Source organism: Nipponia nippon, unplaced genomic scaffold (assembly GCF_047370975.1).
Source record: "Nipponia nippon isolate SJK-2023a ecotype South Korea unplaced genomic scaffold, ASM4737097v1 scaffold_2, whole genome shotgun sequence".
Taxonomy (NCBI): Eukaryota; Metazoa; Chordata; class Aves; order Pelecaniformes; family Threskiornithidae; genus Nipponia; species Nipponia nippon.
The window spans coordinates 116,352,638-116,376,734 of record NW_028262336.1 but is presented as its reverse complement, the minus strand read 5'-3'; the positions used below and the strand labels follow the sequence as shown (position 1 = coordinate 116,376,734).

The following is a 24,097-nucleotide window of genomic DNA, read 5'->3' as shown; positions in this document are numbered from 1 at the left end:
TACATAATTTGTTTATTTTTTGTTAGTCACTATGTGGACAGGTAGGAGAAGGTCCTAAACATTTTTTCTTTAATAAAAGGTACCCTTTTTCATAACCATATCTGTAGATGTGAAGCCAAGCAATTAAATGCTGAGCTTTTCTCTATAGCCGATTTTCTTTACATCACACTGGCCCAATAAAATAATTATATAATTATTTCATGCCAGTATTTTTAGCTTACGTAGACACATTTTCAAGCTCTCAACTTGTAACTTCTCTTTCATTTTCTTCTTAGTGTTGATCAAGTAGGTGGTACAGTTTACCTGGGTTTAGATACCAAAATGCCAGTCCTACTTAACCTATGAATAAATAATCTCTATGTAATAATATATGGGAGAAATCCCAAGGACTTTTTGGAAGTGTGGGGGCAAGAGAAATTTTAGGTTATGCTACGCTTGCAAAGATTAGGATCAGAATGAAATGATAGGTGCTCTTGGAAGCATCATGGTTCGTACATCCCTTTTTGGCATGTTTCTGTTCCTGAAATACTGTCATCTAGAGTGAAATTTAGACATTTCCTAAATACTAGTCTTTAGCAATCCTTTAGGTCAGTTTGTCGGGACACCACTTAATTTTATCTTTAATTGTATGGTCAAAAGCCTTTTGATATTGTGATGCTGTTGACCAGTCTCCCATCAAGGGAACCTACAGAGGAGAAGATACAAGAGTAAACTCATGGAGAGCTGGAATGCTGTGAATATTATCTCTGCCAAGACACATTGCCCTTGTGTTGCGTGCTCACTCATGCTCCTGCTCACTCCTGCTCTCCTCCCCTCTCCTCTCCTGTTCAGAAGCACTTTGAAGGGTGTTCAGGGGGACTTGGAGATGAGTAGAGAGTATGTTCTAACACTTGGTCTGAACACTTGGACCGTAGAGAGCAGATGGAACTGGACTGAGTCCAAAGCTTCTTAAACATGGAGTCTAATGCTGTTTGAGATGCCACGCATACAGATTTGTAGATGTAACACTGTATATAGAGAAGATATGTGCCCTTATGGACTGATACCTCATTAAAGAAAATACTGTAGGGCATCTCAAATGGCACTAGATGTCTATGGGCAACAGGATCAAGCCTTGGATGACTTGCAAGCACAGAAAACAGAAAAATTATAGAAAAATGTACTCTGCACTTAATGATTACAGAGATAATACTGCAGATTCATACAGGAAGTGCTGATAGTACCTTTTTCATCTTCTGAAATAGCTGGTTAGTAAAGCTTACAGTAGCTACAAAATAACTTTTCAAAAAGTTCAGATATAATACTTAACAAACCAAAAATTCATCAGGGCTGTGTTCATTTTGGTTTTTACTTTGTGGGGTGCTGTTAGCAGCTATTGCCTTTTGTACTTCATCATGCCAAATTTGGTATTTGTCCTCAAATTATTTAAGGCTTAAGCTGTGGAATATGATTTTCTAAGGGTGTGATCTAATGTGATGTTGAGTTCACATGGTGTTTCATCTATTCCTTGTTTCGGTTGATAGCATTACCAACAGGGGGAGCAGACACATGAGCCTTAATGGAAGGTAGCATTCAGATGAATTTAATGTTTTCTTTACGCTCGTTTCTTTCTTAGCTTTCTTTGGTTTTTGAGGGACTGTGTGATTGAGTCACACTTACGTGATCTGTATTTTTTTAAAGAATATGCCATGCACAACCATTTAGAGAAGTTGATTATTTCCACACTGTATCGAACGATGAATTACTGTAAAACCCTCAGTACATGGAAATTCTCCTATTTTATTTATTGCAAGAGACATGGAGTGAAGCTTTCCTATGTATTCCAGGTTCCAAAGTGACAAAAATTGAAGCTACAGTGGTGCCCTGTACACAGACTTCCATGTCATTTTTTGATCGGCTATACTCTGAAGGAGTTGTTAGAGAAACTGGAGATATTGTGAAATGTTATGATGACTATTACGATGATATTCTCATCTCTGATGAACTAAGGAAGGTCAGTATAGCAATGAATAATTTCTTATAATTTTTCATACTCTATTATGTATCATAAGGACACATTTTTCAGTATTGTTCTTTCTGACAATACATACTTTCCATGGTAAAAATGGGCATTGATAGCCATGTGATAGAAACGACCGAGGCACTGCAGTGCCTGAGTGTGTGAAAGCACTGGCTGTTTTCCAGGTGGGCCCTCTTTCCTTTTTAGGTGGGACAAAAAGTTAAAACCTTCTTCTCCCCACCCTTGTCTCAAGTAGTCAGTGTTTGGGTGTGTGGGGGGTAGAAATGCAGCTACCCATTTGCCTAGGGGGGAAAACAAGTGGTACTAATGGAAAGGTCCCATGATACCCAGACCTGTGGGTTCACCCAGCCTTCCAGGCAGTTGGTGAAATTGAATATACTCAATAGCTACATCCTGAAGCATTCCTGGCCAGGAATGCTGACCATATCATATGTGAAGGCATTTAAGGAAAAGCATCTTCATGTATTTTCACTGAAACAAAGGAGAGGAAACTGTGAAAAGGGAAATTATTTTTCAGTGTAACACTGGAAAAGGACTAAATATAACTCCTGAACAGGCCTGCAAGGTAAAAACTGTTTGTTACACTTCAGTGGAGGTGTTAGAGAGCAGATTATTCTGAAAAAGAATCTCTCTAACAGCAGCACCTTCTTAATCAACATATGTCTTCACTGTAAGTGTTTCTTTTGACTTCATAAGCTAAACCAATTTTTTTTACTTATGTTTGTTTTGCATTAGCAAAGCATAGTGTGGGAGAACTGGATTTTGCTCTTCTTTGTGTATATAATCATCATAAGTACTTAATAATTATAGAGTTGCACTCATTTGCACTTGGCAAATCCTTTGAAGGCAATGTATTTGAACGAGCGACACTGGTTACAGGATGTGGCCTGAAATACTGGTCTGTCTTGTAAAGTTCTGGGAAAAGGAGAGAACTCAAGATCATGTTTGAATTTCAGATCTGGTTTGTAGCCTAGCAGTTCAAAATACTATGTATTTATTTATAAGTCGGGTATGTGTGAAGTGTTTTCTGAAAATTAAGTATATTGGGTGTAGGAAAGTTAGAGGCAACATTTAAAATAAGAAATCATGGGAGTTTCAGTCTCTTTCCATTTTCCTTCCCTTGGAAGGGATGTGTGTGTCTGCAAGTTGAAGGTTTCACATTTGTTTGAAATGAACGTGATTCCTACTCGTAAGACCTAAGATGGCAGAAAGAATTAAGAGGCAAAATCTTCCGGGAATGACGTCAAAACTTCAGATTAAATTAGTCAGCGCCCTCGGACGGTAGACTGTAGGGGGCAGCAAACTGTCTATCTCCTGGTGTCAGAGGGTGGCCCCCAGCTGCAAAACTCCACGTTTCTTTCCTACCTGCCACGTCTTCTCTTGCTTCAACCAAGAGGGGGATTGGGATACGTATGAGGTGGCCATCAACAACAGTTGCTGCCCAGGCCCTTTTTTACTCAGGTTGTGTAGTGATGTTATACAGACGGCCAGAGAGCAGTAAGCTCATGTCTAGCTTTGACCAGTTTGCCTGGGTTGGCATCTGCAGTTTGGCTGATGAGACTCAAATGTCCTGTAGCCATACTGAATTACAATTCCTGTCTACCCTTACAGTGCGCAGTGTTGGGACTAATCTAGCAAGTCCTCTGTGTTCACATAATATTGCAGCAAAAGGCAGGTGAGACGCATGGAGGCAGCTGGATAGCATGTCTGATTTATCCAGGCTACAGATAAAGGCTCCCTAGAGTCTGCAGTAAAGAATGATGTGAGTTTGAGTGATCTCCTCTGGGAGATCCTTGGGATTCCTTTACAAATGTGAGATAGCTGTGTAAACTTAAAATAAGAAAGCAAGTGTAGGCAAAGTTACCAAAGACAAGCTAATTGGCAGTGATCAACATACCAAATATAGCTAGATTATTTTCAGATTATTGATTGTTTCATTAGCATGATGGGCAATTAACCAGTGAATAACAAGACACTTGAAAAATCTTCCCTTACGTCTTGTGGGCACAAATCTGACCGTGATTCTGCTTTATATTGTATCTATAAATTTTGAACGTAATTGCATCATTGGAAGAAGGATTTAGAGAAAAGTACTTATTTATTTCCATCCCTAGTTCATATATTTTATATGGACGTAAACTCTGTCTGACATACAGCAAAATAGTTGCATTGTTTATAAACTTAATCTCAAATAAGAAATTTTCATCTATTTGACTTCTTTGTTATTTTTTTGTTCCACAAGGTCTTGCTTCTGGAAGATTCAGACCATTATGACATATTCAGTCAATTGGATCGCCAGGAATTTCTATTCTGTCTTTTTAAGCATCTTTGCATTGGAGGAACTCTTTGCCAGTTTGAAGATGTAGTTGGCCCATACTTAGAAACTACAAAAGCTTTATATAAAGACTTGGTGAGGTAAGTGTTTTCTGTTTAATACGATTGTATGTGAATGGGAAGTGCATAGATACTTTGTGTCGATTTGTGTAAATTTATTGTGCATTACTGCTTCAAAAATGGGGCTGTTATTTAATCAATCTGCAAGCTTATTTGTCTTCAACTATCAAAATACCGTGTAACAGTGGTAGCAGTTCAATGGCAAAATATATTCAATTTTAATGGCATCTGACCCACATTAAAACTTTTTTAATATTGCATATATGGACATTGAGGTTTTATAATTCACTCCCATTTTAAAGATTTTTTTTTTTTTCTGTAATTGTCTACTGAAAACATGGCATGGCACTGGAACCAGGTTGTGTTCCACTGTCATTGAGAAAATATCAACAATTAAGTCTTGGATGTATAGTCTTGGACTACTTTCAAGCTGCTTTTGGCTTAGGATTTAAAAATTGAAATTTTTAGTTCTGTATGTATTTTATGCCAGCTGATTATTATTATTTTTTTTAAATACAGTGGGATTTTGGCATTCTTAATTCCACAAATGCACTTCTCACAGCATAAAGCTAAAGGTGGTACAATCTGGCTGTTAACATGACACAGTGGACTAACACACATTTTTTGCTGGGTCTGGTGTATGGAATGGTTTGGAATTTTATGGGGTTTTTTGTTTTTGTTTTTCCTTGATATTAGAGGTGATTGATCAGAAGTTCAAATTCCTAAAAAAAAAGGCAATTTTTTGCCCTCTTTTGATATATCCATATGCTGGCTTCTCTGACAAAATTTCTTATTTCCTCGTTAGTGGGATATGGAATGTAGTTATCAGTTATGCAAAGTTTCATTCCTAATTAAGCTAATGGGAATATGAAGATCGTCAATTATATTACTAAAATTTTATATTATATTATACTTTGCCACTCATAATAAGTATTTGTGGGATAGTGTAAAGAACAATATTAACCTGAACAATGGAAAACAATTGAAACCTCTGAAATGAGAGACAGTACAAGAACTCTGATAATGTGGATACTAAGTAACGCACTACAATGGACACTACAAAGGCTTCAAATTGCTTAAATTAGGAATTGATATTTTTCTTTCTTCTCAGCTCTGTTTGGAATGGTGTGATGGCCAACTGTTATTTCATCTCCTATTTTAAGATTCCACAAGCATATAAGGAAAATGTGTGTGTGTACGTGTGTGTATGTATATATACACACGAGCATATTAGGAAAAAATTGTGTAAGATGTATTCGTCACTAAGTCTGTTCTTAAAATGTCTTTGGATAAACTTAAGAGTAAAATTTATGTCTGAACAAAGATACAGTGAAAGGATTAGACCCAGTGTTTCTTAATCAGCTGAATATTTCTTTGCTTCTGTAGCACTTGCATATAGATTGCTGTATCCAAAGAAAATATTTTAAACAAAATATTTGGCTGGTTTTTGGAATTTTTTGTAATACTTAACCAATGAAGCTTACAAATCTTTAATAACTTCTAAGCAGCTTTCAGGTTTTCTAATGGTCAGTACTTTTCAGGGTGCAAGTTGATTTAGTCACGTGCTATTTCCCAGTGTCATCTAAAATAAATTATTAAAGTAGCAACAGAACAGTTGATACTTTTAGAGAAACCACTGAAACAGAGAAATTGAGCGTTATCAATATTCCAAGAAGATTTTTTAGAAATAATGAACTGAGATTGCTGCATGTATTAATTTGAATGCTGTGATTAGTCACCAGAGCTTTCTTATTAGTGTGATTAGTTTTGATATTTTCATATCATACATAGATGGAAATCGAGTGGGTTCTTCAGAAATACAGAATATGACATAAAAGGAGCCATCAGTGCTTTACCTCTACCCTCCCTTTTCTTTTAAATCATTCACTCTGCACTTGAAACAAGCTACTCTAATCCTTGGCCTTAGTTGACTCTGCATTGACTACAGCTGTTTCTGCTCTTGTGTGGTTGAATTGACCTAGGACAAAGCGCAAATCCAATCAGTTCCTTCACTTTATTGCTTCCCTTTGCTGTTGAGTTGTTTTCTCCTAAACATGTTCAAGTTTTGTTCTAAGCCACTCCTTTTCTTTACCTTCCTATCTCCTTAAACCTTTTCCCCTTCTTTTTCCTTTTCCTGCTGTAAAGTTCAATAAGGATGTTAAGCAGTTCTTGTTACTTAAAAAAAAAAAAAAAAAGCATCTGCCAAAATCTTTCACACAATTTCATCCTGCTTTCAAGGTTTGCTTTTTCTGTACCTTAAACCTGTTCCCTACTGGCCCTTTATATATTTCTGTGACTTTTGTCTTGTGTGCTACTTCTGTCCTTTGTACAATATCACAACAAAACCTTTCAAGATCCATTCCTCTGTTTTTTGGTGTTTGGGTGGTTTGTTGTTTTGGTTTTTTTTCCAGTTGGCAGCTTGTTTTCTATCCTCCCAAGTTTTGAAGTACATCTACTCCGTTCATGTGACATAACTGATCTTCAATATTTATCTACCATGTGTCTCTCCATTTCTGTGCCTATAAATGTCTGCTAGTTTCTCACTGCCAGTGGAGCTGGCGTTAACACTGACTAGCAGCTGAAAAAGAAATTCACGATTTAACTAAATCTTTTCTCTTGCTCCTTTGATATTAAGTTCTCTGTCGGTCCCATGAGAAGAGATTTTGATCTTGACGTTTCAGACTTTCCCTCCCCCTTCACAGTCACGGTTGTCTCCTGCTTTGTCTCATTTTCCTCTGCCCCCAGTTTATCCAAAATGATGTTGCTGTTTTGTTACCACCATCTTAAGAGAGAAAAAGCCAGTGAAAGGATAAGCAACACAGCTCTGAAGAGGGACGCTCATGCCACAGTCTTGACTTAATTTCTAACTTCTAGACCATGCTGTGCACTGTGTTACTTACTTTGTTTTTGCACAAATTACACCAGAAAATAAAGCATTGAAAATTACTTTCTTATGGCCTCTTGTTTTCAGTAAAAAATTGCTAATGAGAGTAGTAGTCTCTTAAATTCTGTTTACCAAACAGTTCACCTTCAAATTCCTGTTGAAAACCAACTATTCTTTAAATTCTTCTTTTCTAGACTGCTATCCTCTGTCTGCTTTCTTTTCATCTTGGATTGCAGTTGCATTGGATACTTTCTACTCTTTGTAAAGTGATACTAAAAACTTCTCATGGTATTAAAAAATTCTGTAAGCTGTACTCTTCTTAAGCTTTAATTTTTATGTCTTGAGGGCTCAGAAGGCTTGGTGAAAAACAAATGGATAGTACAATAATTGCTAGCTGATATGCATTGAAAAATTAGCCCCCACAGATGAACTTAGTCTAATCACGATATGCTTATAGAGGCATAAACCAGCACTGTTTGGTCCTGCAACAGGTTTTCTTGTGGAAAAGAGCTTTGGCATGAAGAGTTCCACAAAAGTGTCTTCCATGCTGGGAGTGGCATACCTGTTATGAGCTTTTCCCCACTTCTCTTTCTTACAGCCTCGCTTCTGGCCTGTCCTGAGTTCTAACTCCAAGGCACTAGCGTTCAAAATAGTGTCAAAAGGTTTGAGATCTCATTTTATTAAAGCATTTCCATGTATATTGCTTTATTATGAAAGAATGCAATAACCTTTTTAAATTAACTGCTCTAGATATTTTACAAGCACAGCTAGGGACTTCTGAATAAAACTACTAAATGGCAGACATTTTCTCCTTTGTAAAAAGAGTAATAATTACTTCCTAATTAATTAATGCACAACTTGTTGTCTGTTACTAATCCAGCAGTAATTAGTCTGTGACCAGTTGAATCCATCCAAAATTTTAGCGTTACGTGCCGTATTCTGTGTGACCTAAATAACTTCAAAATCCTTGTTGTAGTATTTTTGCTTTAGTTAAAGAATACATTTACGTGACACAAACTTGTTAATTAAAATATAATCTATGAATCTTTGCTGATAAATCTTGTCTTCTGTACTTAGCCCCTGATTTTTCTGACAGTGTCTCTCCATGGTGACAGCTGCTGTAGTATCTTGTAGTCATTGTTCTCTTCTCCTCCCTTCGGTGCATCTCCATGCCCTTTCCCCCATAATAAATGAATTTATGTGAAAGCATTGGGTTGTTCTTTTAGTGTTTGAAAAGCCTACTAAAATATTGCCAGTAAGGTTAGGATATAAATAGAACCGAAAGTGAACTGAGAGACGATGAGGAAGTTTGCTCTTCATAAAAGGAGAATAGATGCACATTAAAATGATGAAGGAACTACCATATTCAATGAATAGTTTAGAAGTTAACAATTTGAAAGAACAAAGCGGGGTATTAAGACTATTTTTAAGGAAATACTATCCTCTTCAAGAGGACAGGGTAGTTTTTTCTAAAACCTTTTAGGGGAAAAAAAAAAGAAATAGAGCAAATGAGCTTGTCACAAGCAACCTCCTGGTTTCTTTCAAGTCAGCAAGGGAAGAATCTCATCTGGTTTTGGCAGATACATTATTTTGCCTTAAAAATTAACCAAAGTACTAGAAATAAACGCTCAGTCTGAAAAATTAGTTACAGGAAGCTAACCACAAGGGGAAAATTTCTCAAGGCAGTGGAATAAATAGGAAGACTTATTCTCTGTCACCCCTTACTTTGGTATCCTAGATATAGAAAACATAAAAGTAAGAACCCAGAAATTGAAAGCATTGTTTTCAGACACAAGACTATGAAGCCAGAGTAACTTAAATACAACTGTAGCTTTTGGGGGTGGTGATATATGGTAGAAAGTGCTAACCCCACTAACGCTCTATACCTTGTTCTGAAAGTTGTCACTCTTTCAGCAGAGATGGTTAAACAGTTTCTAAACTGCTGCAGTTTACAGCTCGGTACGTTAGCATAAACTGACATCCGTGTTAGTTTATCTTAATATGCCGGTCTGTAAACTGCAGTGATTCAGCAGCTGAGTCATGAACCAGTTGAGCTGTCCCTGCTGGGAAGGCAGTAATCTCTGGAGGGGTGGTAGGGCAGACAACTGGGGCCAGTACCAGTTTCAGCAATGCCGTCTTAATCCACTGTTGAGTGTATAAACATGTCAGTTGCAACAAAAAATTCTGAGAAAGCCTCCTTACTGACTCACCGCAGGAAAGACCGACTTCACAGTATAGGCTTAATTAATATATGACTGTGTCATTATTCTGCAGATGAAATCAGTTAATTGGAGAGTCAATTTCTTTTATTGGTTGAATCAACAAAGATGATGTTGGTTGATCTGGGGTTTGTTTGTTGTTATAAAAAGAAGCTTTTCAAAAGCAGTGGTAATAGGGGACTGCTGTCGCAGACAGCTTGGAGCTGGTGCGGTGTACAACGGGGCTGTGTTTAACACACATCCTCGGGCAGCTTGGCTATATTGAGACCTGTCCCAGGAACTGAACCTGTTTGTGACAAGGCAGGTTTTGAGCTATGCATTTCTTGGAATTGTATAAGTATGGAATTTATAAAGCTCAGCTGCTCCACAGTGAGTTAATTGAAATAGGAATCTGTGAAACTAGATAAATTAATAGAAGTTACATGATCTAACTTATGAAGAAATGTAAGCATCACTTAAAGCAGACCTGATGAAAAACGACACATTTAAAAATACTTAAATTTAAAATATGTGGAGATGCCTGGATGCTTTGCAATAATACCTTAGTGTTATTAGTAATTGTGATGGAAGAAGTGGCAGTCTTCACAACAAACACAGTCTAGAAATATAAAAATTCAGAACTAATACCATCCTAAGTTGCATAGCTGTCTATACATACAACATTCCAAAGGAGGAAAAATGAACCTAAACTATAATTATATATTAATTAAAAATGAGCTAAAGTCTGCATTTCTTCACCAGTGCTGCTGCTACTTCTTGTAGTCTGTATTAAGATGCAGTTCACTTTGCAGGTTTTTTTCTCCAAAAATATGTGAAAAGATTTTCACAAAATGTTTAGCTGAATAACTTTTCATAGCTATCTCAAAATGCAAACTTTATATTGGAATCGTCTAGGCCTGGGTAATGTTGCTGTGATTTAGTAGCCGAAAACAGTGAAACCAACTCAGATGACTAGGTATGTTCAGTAGGTTTCAGTAAAATGTCATAATATCCACGTTCTCTAACAATGGTCAATGTACCTTTTCATGGTCAATGTGACGTGAGTTGCATTTTAACTATTAATTTGAACTTGATCAAATTTGAGCAAGAACACAGTGCATATGTTAAAAATGTATTTATTAAATGAAGCATTCTAATAATCATTGCTTACTGTATGTATTAAGTATGTATTATTCCCCTGTATTTCAGTGTTCAAAAGAATCCTGAAACAAAAGAAATACATATTATTTCTACAGTCTTCAGAGTGTCTGCATATGTAAGTATTAATATTTTTTAGTACAGGATTTTACTGGAAGTAACATGCATAACATGAAAATAATGAATTGACATTTACACAAAGAAAGCATAATATTCCATTTTACAGGGTTATTTTTCCATAGTTGTTGTCATTTTTTATTCGTGAACTCTTTCTCTGATCTCATCCTGCTTTCTCGTCCTCTTTACTAACTCGTCATCAATAACCACCAACTAAACTTTTATTTGGTAGCTCACTAAAAATAGGTTTACTGGATTACACTTGAAGTCATAATAGTCATCCAGAAACTAGTTTATGAAAAAAACATATCTTTAGGTCTGAGTAATTCTGGTTTTAGATCTACTTCAGATAGCAGTAAGGATTAAGAATCCACTCTTGACTTTGTATAGTTCTGTTTTTAGAAATGTTGCTCGAGCTTTCTGAATAGCTTGTGTTGCATCTGTTTCTGTAGAGACTGCAAGGAAGTTTAGTACACAAAAAGGCTGGGGTGGTGAGATGACTGCTAACCTCTTTTCCCCTCCCTTGTCAAGTCTCATTCCTATCTGTTTCTCTTGCAAAATCATACATTTACCATCAAGATAAGTGGGAGAACTGGCTGCGTGTTTACTAGATTCAGCATATCTGTCATTTAGTTGTTACGGTAGGATGAACTACTCCAAATTCTTCTTGAGTAACCAGAATATGTAATAATTAAATGTCAGATAATGTACCCACTTTCAAAAGAACTAGCTGATGTCATTTCAGGCTGCACAAACTTCCCTGTAAGTTACCAATAGCCCAGTTGTTCATCTGCGGGTCATCATCTTTTAAGTACTATGTGTGATTCATAAAAGGCTTCTGAAAGGTTTTTGAAAATACCTGCTTTATGGGTGTATCAAAATTTACCTTTCTACTAGGCTGCAGACTGTAATAAAAATAAAATAAAAAACCAAAACCCTGATAACTTGATGTCCTTCTGTTATGAGTTTCCTCCCCATCTCTGAATCAAATGTATTGATGTGAACTTTGCAGATTTCTATGTTTAGGTAGATGCATGACATTTAAGAGCTCCCCTAACTGTCTTTGCCATACATTAAATATCATCACTATTAAAAAAAAAAAAAAAAGAAAAAAAGGCAAATTTTAGCAACGTTTTGAAAACAAAAAAGTGGATGGACAAAAGAAAACCCAGTGTAAATACAGAGCAGGCTGTCCTCCCTGTAGCCTTGGGGGAAAATTGGGCTTTCTGCACACTCTGAAAATTTGTGAGGTGAAGGAGAACTCTGAAATCCTGGTTTCCAATAAAGAACACTGTGAAGAATTTTCTCTCAGAATAGAGAAAGGCTTAAATGGGTATATCTAGATTGTTTGATGCCTCTGTGGACCAAAGCTCTTTAAACTCTACTTGGAAATTACAGGAAGGGTGCCTACTAGAGCACAAATGTCTTGTGCTGGTGATGAAAAGTTTCTCTCAAGGAGATAACTACATTTGTGCAGTAGATTTAGTTTCTGAGTTCATTTGGTAAATAACTGTAGAGTGTGGTAGTATGATCTTAATGTTGAGCTGACAATTTCTAAGCCGTGTTTTCTTGGTTTGTGTCTGAAAGAAATGGGTGTACCCTCTTAGCCTGATATAAATAAAAAAACTGTTCTGGTAAAAGTGACTTGAAGAGCAGCTGAGAAGCTAGAACACCACACATTTTTGCAAGCTAGATTAAGAAATGGACAAATAAATATATTTGTATATTTGCACAAGTACAAATGGAATCAGGAATTAAGAACTTTATGTAACACCATCCTGACACCATCGCTTCCTTTTTATTTGGCTTTTAAGCTGTGGCTAAGAAGCCCTTGTTTTGGAAATAATATCCGAAAAAGCACACTATTAGAGCTGTAAATATTTCAAGGTATTAAGGTGTAGTTATAAACGTCTGTAAATCTCTTTAGCATCAAAACTCGATACACCTGGACATCGCAAGAGAAATAATTTTGAATCTTGTGACCGAGTAATCTGCTGAACTCCAAACAGCCTTGAGAGCTTTGGGGCTTGCAGATAATGAAACCTTGTTACAGCCGAAGTATTGGGATGCTCACTGCTATTTTAGAACTTTCTTTGCCTGAACCCGAACTATGGCAGTGTTAGAAATCAGTATAGTAAAAAGTTTATTCAAAAAGTATTTTTTTAAAAAATCGTTGATTAAATGATGCAGTTTTGAGAGATGTTCAGCAATATCTTGATTTCTGTATTATGCTGTGAATTGTTATGCATATGTACTCTTAAGCCATCAGCCGATTATCTGTGTTCCTACAAAGAAAAAATAAAGTGATCCTACTCTAGCATCAGTAAATCAATCATTACGCCCCTGCATGTCTGAACCGAAGTCCACACTGCAGATGGAATTGGTATGATTCTTAATTCACGTACATGCACCCTATTGCTCTAAAAACCAGAGTAAGTCTGCGTAAATTCCAGAGCCTTTATGCTCAAGTGTTTTAGGGTTTTTATGACTTCTTGTACCAATTACAACAAATTTAAGAACGCTTTTTATTTAATTAAATTATATTTATTATTTTCCTGACACTAGGTTTAGTATATTCTGGAGTTTCTTGAAATGCCTCATTACCAGGACTTAACTCATTTTTGTTCTTGAGTTGTTGAACAAATTTTTAGTGTGCTAACACTGCCTTTAGACAGTCAAAACCTCAGCTGACATCAGTCGATTCCGTAAGGGCTGCAGGAGTGGGCTCTTCAGTAGCAATGGGAAAAACGTTTAACTAGCAATCACATCTTGATGTTGGTCTTCTCTTGCTTTACTTTTGTTTCGTGCATGAGGTTAGGTTATTTTTGGATCAAACGCCAAAGGCATTGTGATGCTGAGTACTGTAAAATCTTAAAGCTTGCTCCCCTAACTGCAATTGAGAATCCAGTGTTTGATACGCATGTATCCCTAAAAAACCCCTGAAGAGAGATAGGTATCTTAAAATTGGAGCTACAGAGCGGGAATGCTGCTTTGCTTAAAAACAGAATGCTATTTTTAGCTTGCAGCATTTGACCACCATTGGAAAATGCTGTGAATAAACATTATCAAATCTCTACCTGTCTTAAACAATGATTTTATGGTGGTGCTTATCTTAAATTAAGATTTATGGTCTTGAATAATCCCTCAACAGACATCAGACACCAGAACATACAGTAAGGGGTTCATCCTCTTTGAAATAACAGGAGAGAAAATGGGCTGCCAGTAACAGCTACTGGATAAACTTTACAAATGGTCCTTGGAGCAGAAATCGGAACCCAGACCTTTTCCTTCTAAGTTGACTGCCTTAAGCACCGAGAAGAGGTTACGGTTTTCATGTTTTCTTGGTCCAAAAAACGATGGATTATTTTATGCAAAGGAAGACAGCTTCAACAAAAAAAATGTGAGATGTATGTCTTTAATCTGGAATAGTCTGTAGTCTGGGAGTTTAAAATTTTCCTGGAGAAAACAGACAATATATGCAACATAGGAATTTCCCTTAGGCAAAAAAGGGGAAGAGAACCTACCTCTCTTCATCTGTTGTATAACGGTGTTGGGGAGCAGGAGGAAACTGTTACGTGTTTTAAAAGAAAGGAGGTATTGGCTACATATCTGTGGATCTTTTAGATGTTCAATTACCAGACTGAATACATAAAAACAAACAAAAAAACAACCTTTCAAAAATTCCCCCGTCTAGTTTCTGGATCCCTACTGGATTCGAAGCGCGCATCAAGCTGTGCTGCCCTGTCAGCGCTGAAGCTTTTATTGACATGGGCAGACGCAGGATGTTAAATTGAAGAGCCCAGTTCTTGTAGCGTTGGTTGTCCGCTGAACGTGTTGTTTTCAGAATGAGGATTTTGGAGCTAGGTGCCCAGATCCCCTTCAAGCCCTTTCTGAGGACTGGCACACAAACTGTTTGCAATAACAGTTCAAAGTTGTTCCTAAGAGCGGTAATGACAGTTTCCCTGAAATGCAAATATTTGAAACTGAACGGATGCATTAGCAAATGCTAAGTGAAAAAGAATTACTGATAGAACAGCTTTATGTCTTAATACAGTCCCTAAGTTTTTTTCTGTTTCAAAGGAAACATGATTGGACCGTTGTATATTTAATTATCTGTGTTTTAGGCTCTAATTGTGTAAACACATGCTTACAATTTTAAGTTTACATTTTGTATTAATATTACCTTTACCTCAAGGTTATCGGAACTATTCAGGCAGAACTACTGTGCGTTTTGCAGTGTCAGGATCCTCACATAATGCTGCTTAAATAAACTAGGGTGTGTTTATTCTGTTTTGCCATGAAATACACTGTTGCAAGTGGAACAAGATGATACATTTCATTCAGGTTTACGAATTCTCTCAGGGGTATCCATGTTGTCGCTGACACTGTTTTGTTTGCCTTCCCCTCAGGACGGTAACGGCCTGTGCTACCCCTCGAGCAAAAGCCACCAACAGACTTTTGCCTACTTGGTCGTGGACCCCTGCAAGCGCCACGTCCACGCTCTGTACCACTGTTTCGGGGGCAGCTCGTTTACCGGCTAGTTACGAACCGGCACTTCTCCGGCCTTGCGAGGGAGGCGGCCTCCTCCCGCGGAGCCCCGGCGGACGCTGCCCAGGGCTCTGCGCGGGGAGGACGCGCTCCGCGGTTGGACGCTCGGAACGGCCGCGCGCTCAGGGAGGTGTTGCCCTGCGGTCAGCGACAAAAGTTTTGCCTAACTTTTCTACCTGTACAAGGCGTACTTCTTGAAGCTGTTTTCCTGGCAGTTGTGACCCCCCGTTCCCTCGGGGAATGAATAAATAAATAAATAAATAAATAAATGCCGGGGGAGGCTCTGGAGTCAGTGAAACCTCTGCGGAATTGGTGCGCCAGGCGGCCCGGCCCGGCCCGGCCGACCTCCACCGCCCCTCGCCCCGCTGCGTCCCCCGCGGTAACAGCCCCGGCCGCCCCGCCACCGCCAGGTGAGGCGGGGGCCGAGGGCCGGCAGGCCGGGCCCAGCCTCCTCCTCGCCCCGAGAAGGGCCGGGCCCCGCCGCCTCAGCCCCGCCGCTGCCCTCGCTGCCGGAGCGGGGACCGCGGGCCGATCTCCCCCTCAGCCCCGCGGGCGGGACGCGTGTGGGGCGCAGCCCCGGCTCGGCGGCGGCGGCGCCCCGGGGCGGGGGAGGGGGGGGGGGGAGCGCGGCCGCCCCTCCCCACCCCTGGCGGAGCGGCCGCCTGGAAGCCGGGACACAAGTTCGGGAGGGGAAAAAAAGTTCTGGTTGGCGGCGCCGCGCCCTGGCAGGGGAGAGCGGGCGGGCGCGCAAGGCGGGGCGGCGGCAGCCCGGGCGTGAGGCGGATGCGGGCCGGGCGGGGCGGGGGGGGCCGCGGGGGCGGGCAGCGCCCCCCGCGCCGGGCGCCCCTCGGGCAGGAGGCGGTGCGGGCGGGCGCTCAGGGAGGGCTGCGCGGCGCAGGCTGCCTCGGTCGGATACGGTGCGGGCGGGCTCAGGAGGGGCGGAGCCGGCGGCGGCGAGTGATTCGGGCGGGCGTAACTCCGAACTTTTGTTTGGTGTGTTGTGCGAGTTAGTTTCCGCCGCCGGGACAGAGGCGCCGGCCGGGCTGGGCCGGCCTCGGGGAAGCGCCGCACGGTCAGAGTTGTTTTGCCGGTTGCCGCGGCCGGGTCGGTTTCCCTGCCGAGGAGGGGGAAGAAGCACCGGCGACAGCGGGACGAGCCGCGGCCCGGGGAGCGGGGCATGCGGGGCTGGGAATCCGGGCTCTGAGCCGCCGAGCCCCGCCAGGGAAGCGCCGGGGGGTCCCGACGGAGCCATGGATCCCGGGCAGCCTCAACCGCAGCAGCCGCCGCAGGCAGCGCAGCCCCCGGCCTCGCAGCAGCCGCCGCCGCAGCCCCCGGGCGCGGTGTCGGGGGCCGCGGCCGGCGCGGCGCAGCCCCCGGGCGCGGGGCCCCCTCCGGCGGGGCACCAGATCGTCCATGTGCGGGGCGACTCGGAGACCGACTTGGAGGCGCTGTTCAACGCCGTGATGAACCCCAAGGGCGCCAACGTGCCGCACACGCTGCCCATGCGGCTTCGGAAGCTGCCCGACTCCTTCTTCAAGCCGCCCGAGCCCAAGGCCCACTCCCGCCAGGTGAGGGGGAGGGGGCGGCCGCGCCGCGGGCGGGCGGGAGGCGGGGGGCGGCCCGGCCCGGCCGTGCGCTCGCCTCGCGCTCCCTCCCCGCCGCCGCCGAGCTCCTCCCGGGGGGAGGCGTGTGGGGGAGGGGGCCGGGGCGGGAATCGGGGCCGAGCGGGGCGGCCGGGCGGGGGGCTCGCTGCCCTCCTTCCTCCCCCGCCTCGCGGGGAGCCCGCCCTCCGCCTCCCCGTCCCCCGCCTCCCCGTCCCCCCCTGGTTGTTCTTCCCGGGGGCGGGGTCGCCGCGCGGCCCCGCTCCTCCCGCGCCGAGGGCAGCCGGCGCCGCGGCGGGCGGGAGGGGCGGCCGTCGGCCCCGGCCCGGTCTCCGGCGGGGCCTCGGACTCCACATCCGCTCCGTGGCGAGACCCGCGGCCGCTTTCTCGGCCTGGCCGGGGCGGCGGCGGCGGCGGCGGCGGGGGGGGGGGGGAGCCCCTAAAACGCTGGTGAAAGCACCGCGCTGGGAAGGCGGGGAGGATTTCGCGGTGGGGTCTCACCCTGCTGCGTCCGTTGAGGGGGGCGATGAGGTTGTGCCGGGCTTCCCCCCGTCAGACAACATGGATGTGGCTTTTCCACCATTTCATCGCCGCGCTGGGTCGAGTAGGATTAACCCCCCGTACACACACACACACACACACACACACACACACACAGACACACGCACGCTTCAGAAGTTAATTCCTCAGCCGCCCTTCAGGTCTGACGGCGTCGAGGGTCCGCCGAGCCAACGGCCCGGAGCGGGGGCCGGGGGCGGCCGGGGCCTCGGCGGGGCCGGCCCGGGGCGGGATGCGGGCCCGGCCGGCGCTCGGCCTCCGGCGGCGTTGGGGCTTCAGGCAGAGCGGCTTTTGTGCCACGAGCGAAGTGTCGGTGCGAATGCGGCTGAAAGTTAAAGTTTAGGCTGCTGTTACCAACTTTTTGGAAGGAGGCTGTGCCTACTCGAGTGTTTTATTAAGTAATGAACTTTGTTGCTAAGCTATAAAATAGGTTTTATTATTGGCCATTGTCACTTTATCTGTGTAGCCAGTAGGAGCGAAACTCGCTCTGTGTACTGGTGCCTGGTACTCTTGTTGTTAAGGGTCTGTCAACATTTCCATTATTAAACTTCTGTTTTGAAGGATTTATAACTTGGCTTCAGAAGTTCACTCCAGGCTGAACCTTGGCACGTACTCTCTCGGCCTAGGAGTTAATTCATTTTCCAAATACTCGAAAAATCAGTCTGGCCTTCATATTGCAAGACTGAAAAGAAAATAGAAAGGGGTGGGGCTGAGTTGCTTGTGTAGTTTTGCTCGCTTCTGACTTGCAGACCTTTAATAACATACTGAAATCCACCGAGGAATAAGGTTATTGCGTGTAGTTTTTTTCCAAGTTGTGCAAATCTTATCTCTGTTCCATTGTGCACAAATGTGAACTGGTATACATTCAGCTAACGCTTGGTGCTGCGTCTTGTTAAGTACAGTAACCGCAGTTAAATAGCTATCGCGTTTGAAATGCACTTAATGTGTGTGACGTTCATACAACTTGTACTTTTAAGCTTAGCGTTATCTTGCTTGTGTATGTTACTCTTCATCTGTAACGCACATTGAGTTGGATCGCTGTTCCTTGTGCCAGGCGGTGGTTCCTAAAACATAAACTTGGAATTCGGCTGAAGCCAGAGAACCATTTGCTTCATTGTGGACTGTCTTTTGAAATAAAATTTTCCTTTTTGTTTAGTTGTGCCACAAAAATACTCTGTTTAACAGATAAGGTCTCTAAGTTTCTCAAATTCTCCCTGTTTCTCGAGAATTAAAATGCCTCAAATTCAGTTGATTTGCAACTTGTGTATTTTGTTTAAATGTAAGCTAATTCGTTTCCAATTTAATATATGAAACTTCGCATGTGCTTGCATACAGATGTAGTGAAACAGAATTATCACTCTCCGTAAGAGTATATAAATGGGGCCTCAAGTGTGGTGCAATACCTTGTGTAGAGAGGTGTGGCAAGGGCTGATACATGCATCTTATTATAGGTGTCCATGTTGTTCTGCTGTATGTACAAAATCAATTAATTGGTAAATATATATATATATATAAAAGTCAATATTACTTTAATCCAGTTTTCAGAGCTGCTTTTTCTGTTTTATGGTGGACACGTATTTACTACTGGCAAAGAAGTTCTGTGTACTTACGACTGGTAACTGGTGAATGGTTTTGTGAGTCGCTTCTGGTTGACTGGTTCAACAGTTGGCTGAAGCTTTGCTTTGGATAAGGCAGGGGCAGACTCTTTATAAGCTCCTAATACCCTTAAAGTGCGGTTTGTGTGCAGGTTAGGGAATCTTGCGTTCAGTCTTCTTGTATAGGCTTTTTTTATGGTTGAGTTCAGGAGTCTTCCTCCATTGGAACTCGCTGCTGTCAGTTGGCATTTCTTTGTTGCTTTTCTCCTTGTGTAATCATTTAAACCCCTGCAGAGGGTGTATGTGTGGGTGTCCTTGCACACGCCCCCCGCTCCCGTTTCAAAAGGAGAGTGGGAAATTAACTCCTCCAGCAGAAAGTGGGTGCGATGGTAATGGGTGGGTGCAGTCCAGTAATGAACCATGCGATGTTCTGTATGAGGTCTGCTGTCTGTGGGCATGTTTTTTTCTTAACCCTGCACCAAGGAGTAAGATCTTCAGTTTTCAAAATAAAACTAAAGGCATTTAGCACATACTTATAATTCATATTTGTTGACTTACACAAGGGTTTTTTTGGTGCTAATTAACCAACCAAGGCTCTCTTGAACAGTAACAACTAGAAAATAAGCAGAACTTTAGAATGACCAACTTACGAATTTTTTCTGAAAGATTCATTTAAAGTGAAATGTCTTCTGACAGCTGCATTTCTGCTGAAATATAAGAATCTTAATGAGAGTAATTTCACTCCTGGCAGGCCAGCACTGATGCAGGGACAGCAGGCGCCCTGACCCCTCAGCATGTCCGAGCTCATTCCTCTCCAGCATCACTGCAGCTGGGAGCTGTTTCTCCAGGGACGCTTACACCCTCTGGAGTAGTGACTGGACCCGGAACTCCATCTTCTCAACATCTCCGCCAGTCTTCATTTGAGATCCCTGATGACGTACCTTTGCCACCAGGTTGGGAGATGGCTAAGACACCATCTGGACAGAGATACTTTCTTAAGTAAGTAAAACTTGTTTTCAATTAGCTGAATCTCTAGTGGCTTTTTGTTGTTGGTTTGGTTTTTTTGGCGTTTTTTTAACAGTCTTTGAAATTTAGTAAATTTCATTGTGTTTAAAATACATATTTTTCAAAACATGTTCCTGATTTTAAGTAGGAGATACTACCACTTCAGTATTTCTCCCGTATCAACTCTCTGCTGTCTCTGAAAACTGTATGGTACTCTGTGAATATTTATCCTATCTTAATCTTAGCTGAAGAACATTATCCATTATATTGTGTACTGAAAATCAGTGAAATGCTCATAGTGATTTTTAAACAATGTGGCTTTTGGATTTTCTAAATCTTGCCAGAGTTCTTGTGCAGGTCAAAATAGATTTTACCTCATTTTTATGAGATAGATGTAAAAATACAGAGTAACTTTAGAAACTATTTTAGTGAGAATATATCAGGACTTCTTATTTTTTGAGTAAGGACAGTTGTGTAAGTACACAATCAAAACATTTTTGCCTACTCTCTACTCATGAGGAAATTAATATATGTGTTTGATTGCAGTGTTTGGGTCTGTAAGTCTTAACTCATCTACATTCCCTGCAGTGAAAAGGAAATTGCAGAACTTCTAATATTGTTTCTTGTTCCTATAGCTGTAGCTTTTTCACACAGTGAAATTAGTATCACCTTTTCCATAACTGAAGAGATGTTACACACGCCAGCCATCTGACACCTAATCCATCAGGGAGCATTTTCTTTTATGCTGCGTAGTTTTCTAAAACAGCAGGAGCTTGTCCTTCGTTCTGAAAGTGTGCCCACCAAGACACATAATTGGCTCTCAAATATTTTGACTATATTTTGAACATTTTATTTAACTGCAAGTCTCTAAATAACCCATTATATGTCATTTTCAGGGCTGCGAGAGGGGAGGGGCAGCACAGTGTGTTATTTATGTAAAACTTGTTTCATCCAAGAAAAACATCTTTATCCCTACCTTTCTTGCTAAAACATTGTCATTAATGTGTGCATTTGATTGAAATAGTTGAGTTTGTAGCTTCAGAAACAAATTTACATTGTCTGCAATGAAAATGGAACTTGCAGAACTTCTTAAAACTGTTTCTTGTTCCGATAGTGATGGTGTTTCCATACAGAGAAATTAGCATCACTTTTTTTTAATCAAAAAGAGGTTACAGCAGTTGTCTGACATTATTTGAGCCTGTGTTAGGAATGTGAAAGTGATCATTAGCTATAGATCTTGAAGATATGATATTTTCTTTGGTGAAGTTTAACAAATCAGTGTATTCTAGAATGTGAGCTCTTCAGTGGGCACAAGTAGAATTTTTTTGGAACTGCGTAAGTTTATGCCACTTGAGAACTGTAGCTCATTGGACCTTGAGGAAAGCACAGACTGAGTTTTGAAATGAAAAGCAAACTTTGTTTTGACTGTGCTAGTGAGAGCTCTTAAGGAGCAGCTTATGAAACATGAAAAATAGATATTTGATTTTTAAGTTTTACTGTCACAAGTGTTTGTTTTTGGTAACGCTCTCAATTTTATGGAAAGTAGAACAGTTTAAAAGATGCAAAATATCTGCACGTTCTTACAGTAGATTTTTTTTAAATTATGCTCATTCAGGTGAAATCAGAGTGAAAGATTTGTTCTTGGAAAGCTTTTCTGCAGTTTCATTATTACCACAAAAAATCTTTTCCTTTTTTTCTGCAAGTTTTTTTTGTCCTTTCTTGGTGTCCTGGTATCCATTTCAAAGGGTCAGGTTTCAGCAAGAACAATAAAGAGCCCGAGACTGGAAAGTACACACAAGTCTGGCGAACTCATCTGCATGAGCAAGATTGTTTGTTCTCAAGCAGACATCCAAAGTAAATGATTGAAAGAGCTGCTAGCTGTGAAGGATGTGTCTTGAAGGGGAAAGGAGGGGAAACAAACCAGGTTGTTAGGAAGAAAAATAAATGCTGTACTTTTTGAACCTCTCCCTGCTGGGTCACATGCTGACCTTGGGAGATTTTAAACAGCTTAATGGGCTGTTTTCTTTTGGCTTTCCTTGGGTGATGCTGTGGTATGGGAGAGTCTAATGAGGACAGTTCTGAAGGCTCTGTTCACACTTGAAGAACATTCGTTGTTCCTAAAAGGTTGAGTAATGCTATCTACAGGTGAGATCCACCAGCTTCATTGGAGTTCATGAAGATTTGTAAAAAAACATTTCAAGTACTAGCAAAATGTTTGCTTTGTATGTTTAGGAAATCCAAAGAAATGTAAGAATTATTTTTGAGTAGCAAGTCTGTATTTCAGAAGCTTTTTTCAGTGTTGAGTGATAAGTTCTCTCTCATACCTACAAGCCTGTTAAAACTCACGTCTTGTCTAGTTATACCTTAAACATTTGCTCGAAGCGTGAGTACTAAGATTCCTGATGCTAAATACATTTAACGTGGTTCCTTCTACCATATGCAGATTTTTGGTGTCTCTTCCAAGTATTCAGCTTTGTTGTTGGATTGGCTGCATTGCTCTTTGTTTCCATTTGCTCTGTTCTGTAGCCACTCCATGAACAGTCTGGTAATCAGGCTCTAGAAAGATCTTTGCAGAATAGGTAACAGTATTAGATTTTTTCCAGATGTCTGTAAGCCTTATGGTTATAGTTATCATAATATACTACAGCGCAAACAGAATAATGTGAAATTGAGTACCGTACTTAATACAGTCTGGAATATAGTCATTTCCACTAATCAATGGGTCAAGCACTGCAAGCATAGTAGTTTGTGCAAAGAAATAAAAATAGCGTGTATGGGAGGGAAAATAGTTGTCTGTATATACAGACAACGTACACAGAGTTATTTGGCCAGATACTTCATATACACACCACACGTATCCATACATATTAAAAGAGGATGAGAGTGGTAGTGTAGGGTCTGAACCAGAACTACTCTTGTAAATCAGCCTGTCATCTAGATAAATAGACCCCTTTATCTATGAATGCCCAACGTATGATTTGCCAGAATTCCACTCGTTAGCGTTCATCTCGCTGTTACGAGTAGGACTCCTGAGTATAATTTTCCGTTAGTGAAAATGCAGATGATTTTGGTCAGTGAGTTAAGACATGCTTGCTATACAGCTGGTAAAACTAATACTATTTTTTTATTGAAACTGCTACTTAAATAGTACTCATAACTTAGGACTTGCCTGGTTAGTAAGTGGTCACGTCTGAGTCATCTCGGCATTGCTGTGCGGTACGCTTTAGCCCATTCTTAAACATGCAGTGAAAAAAAACTCGCTTGGTTTGTGTGGCGATGTCAACCGCATTGCTTTTTAACCGCTTCCTGTTAGCCAGCTGCTGGGTGACATTTCAGTGAACTATGGAGAAAGATAGGGGATCGCTCTCTAGGCAAAAGATAATATGCCATGGGAGTAGCAGACAACAACTTGCAGAAAGAAAAAATGAGTTTCACTCAGTTTTAGAATTACTCTTGTATTGTTTTACCTTAGTGTTATGCTTTTAATTCTTACTAAACTTGTGTAATACCTCTTCTCATTTTGTAGTGTGAAGAAAAGTTAACTGATTGTCCAGCAAACAAGTCTTGTAATTATTTTTCCTACAGGAAGTAGTTCTTGCAAGCAGTTTATCAACAACTTCCTATTTTTTTCTGTGAAGTGTTGAATGACTTCCTGAAGGAGGCCAAGGTGGTTTTCATTAGTATCTGTGGGTGTGTTTGAGGTGTTTACCCATCTGGCAGAAACCTTAAAAATAGATTGCTGTTACACGTTTCTTATGTGCTCTATACAGAGGTATGGCTTTGGATGTTATGAAACCAAATTGTTTTAAGGTAACAGGGAAGTTTGTTGCTACGCTTTTTTTTTTTTTTTTTTTTTCTTCTCATGTCACACATGAAGAATATCCAGCAACGTTGTTACATTTCTCTTGCATCCCATTTTTGGCCCTGACTGGAACCACCCACTGCAGCAATATCATCTGCTCCCTTCCTCCTCCTTTCCTCCCCACCCCGCCAAAGTAATCTTGGTCTTCCAGAGCAGA

The 24,097-nt window shown here is 41.3% G+C and overlaps 2 protein-coding genes across 12 annotated transcripts in view; both read left to right on the top strand.

Moving 5' to 3' along the window:
- CFAP300 (cilia and flagella associated protein 300) overlaps positions 1-15,563 on the top strand; it is a 44,001-nt gene extending 28,438 nt beyond the window's left edge. The window contains exons 4-8 of one of the 4 annotated variants that reach the window (XR_015704776.1): positions 1,827-1,993; positions 4,263-4,435; positions 7,897-7,960; positions 10,706-10,772; positions 15,181-15,214. Coding sequence is in view for 3 of the 4 variants with exons in the window: in XM_087757785.1 (XP_087613911.1) it covers positions 1,827-1,993; positions 4,263-4,435; positions 10,706-10,772; positions 15,181-15,312 (539 nt within the window). In the remaining variant the exon portion in view is untranslated. Of the gene's footprint in view, positions 1-1,826; positions 1,994-4,262; positions 4,440-7,896; positions 7,961-10,705; positions 10,773-15,180 lie in introns of those variants that run through there. The other 3 variants (XM_087757785.1, XM_087757786.1, XM_087757787.1) reach the window with 3 other exon arrangements.
- Positions 15,564-16,215: 652 nt separating this feature from the next.
- YAP1 (Yes1 associated transcriptional regulator) overlaps positions 16,216-24,097 on the top strand; it is an 89,931-nt gene continuing 82,049 nt past the window's right edge. For 2 of the 8 annotated variants that reach the window (XM_087757649.1, XM_087757650.1), the window contains exons 1-2: positions 16,225-16,887; positions 19,825-20,072. In XM_087757649.1, coding sequence (XP_087613775.1) covers positions 16,570-16,887; positions 19,825-20,072 — 566 coding nt within the window. In that variant the 5' untranslated portion in view covers positions 16,225-16,569. Of the gene's footprint in view, positions 16,888-19,824; positions 20,073-24,097 lie in introns of all 8 variants that reach the window. The other 6 variants (XM_087757653.1, XM_087757655.1, XM_087757654.1 and 3 more) reach the window with 6 other exon arrangements.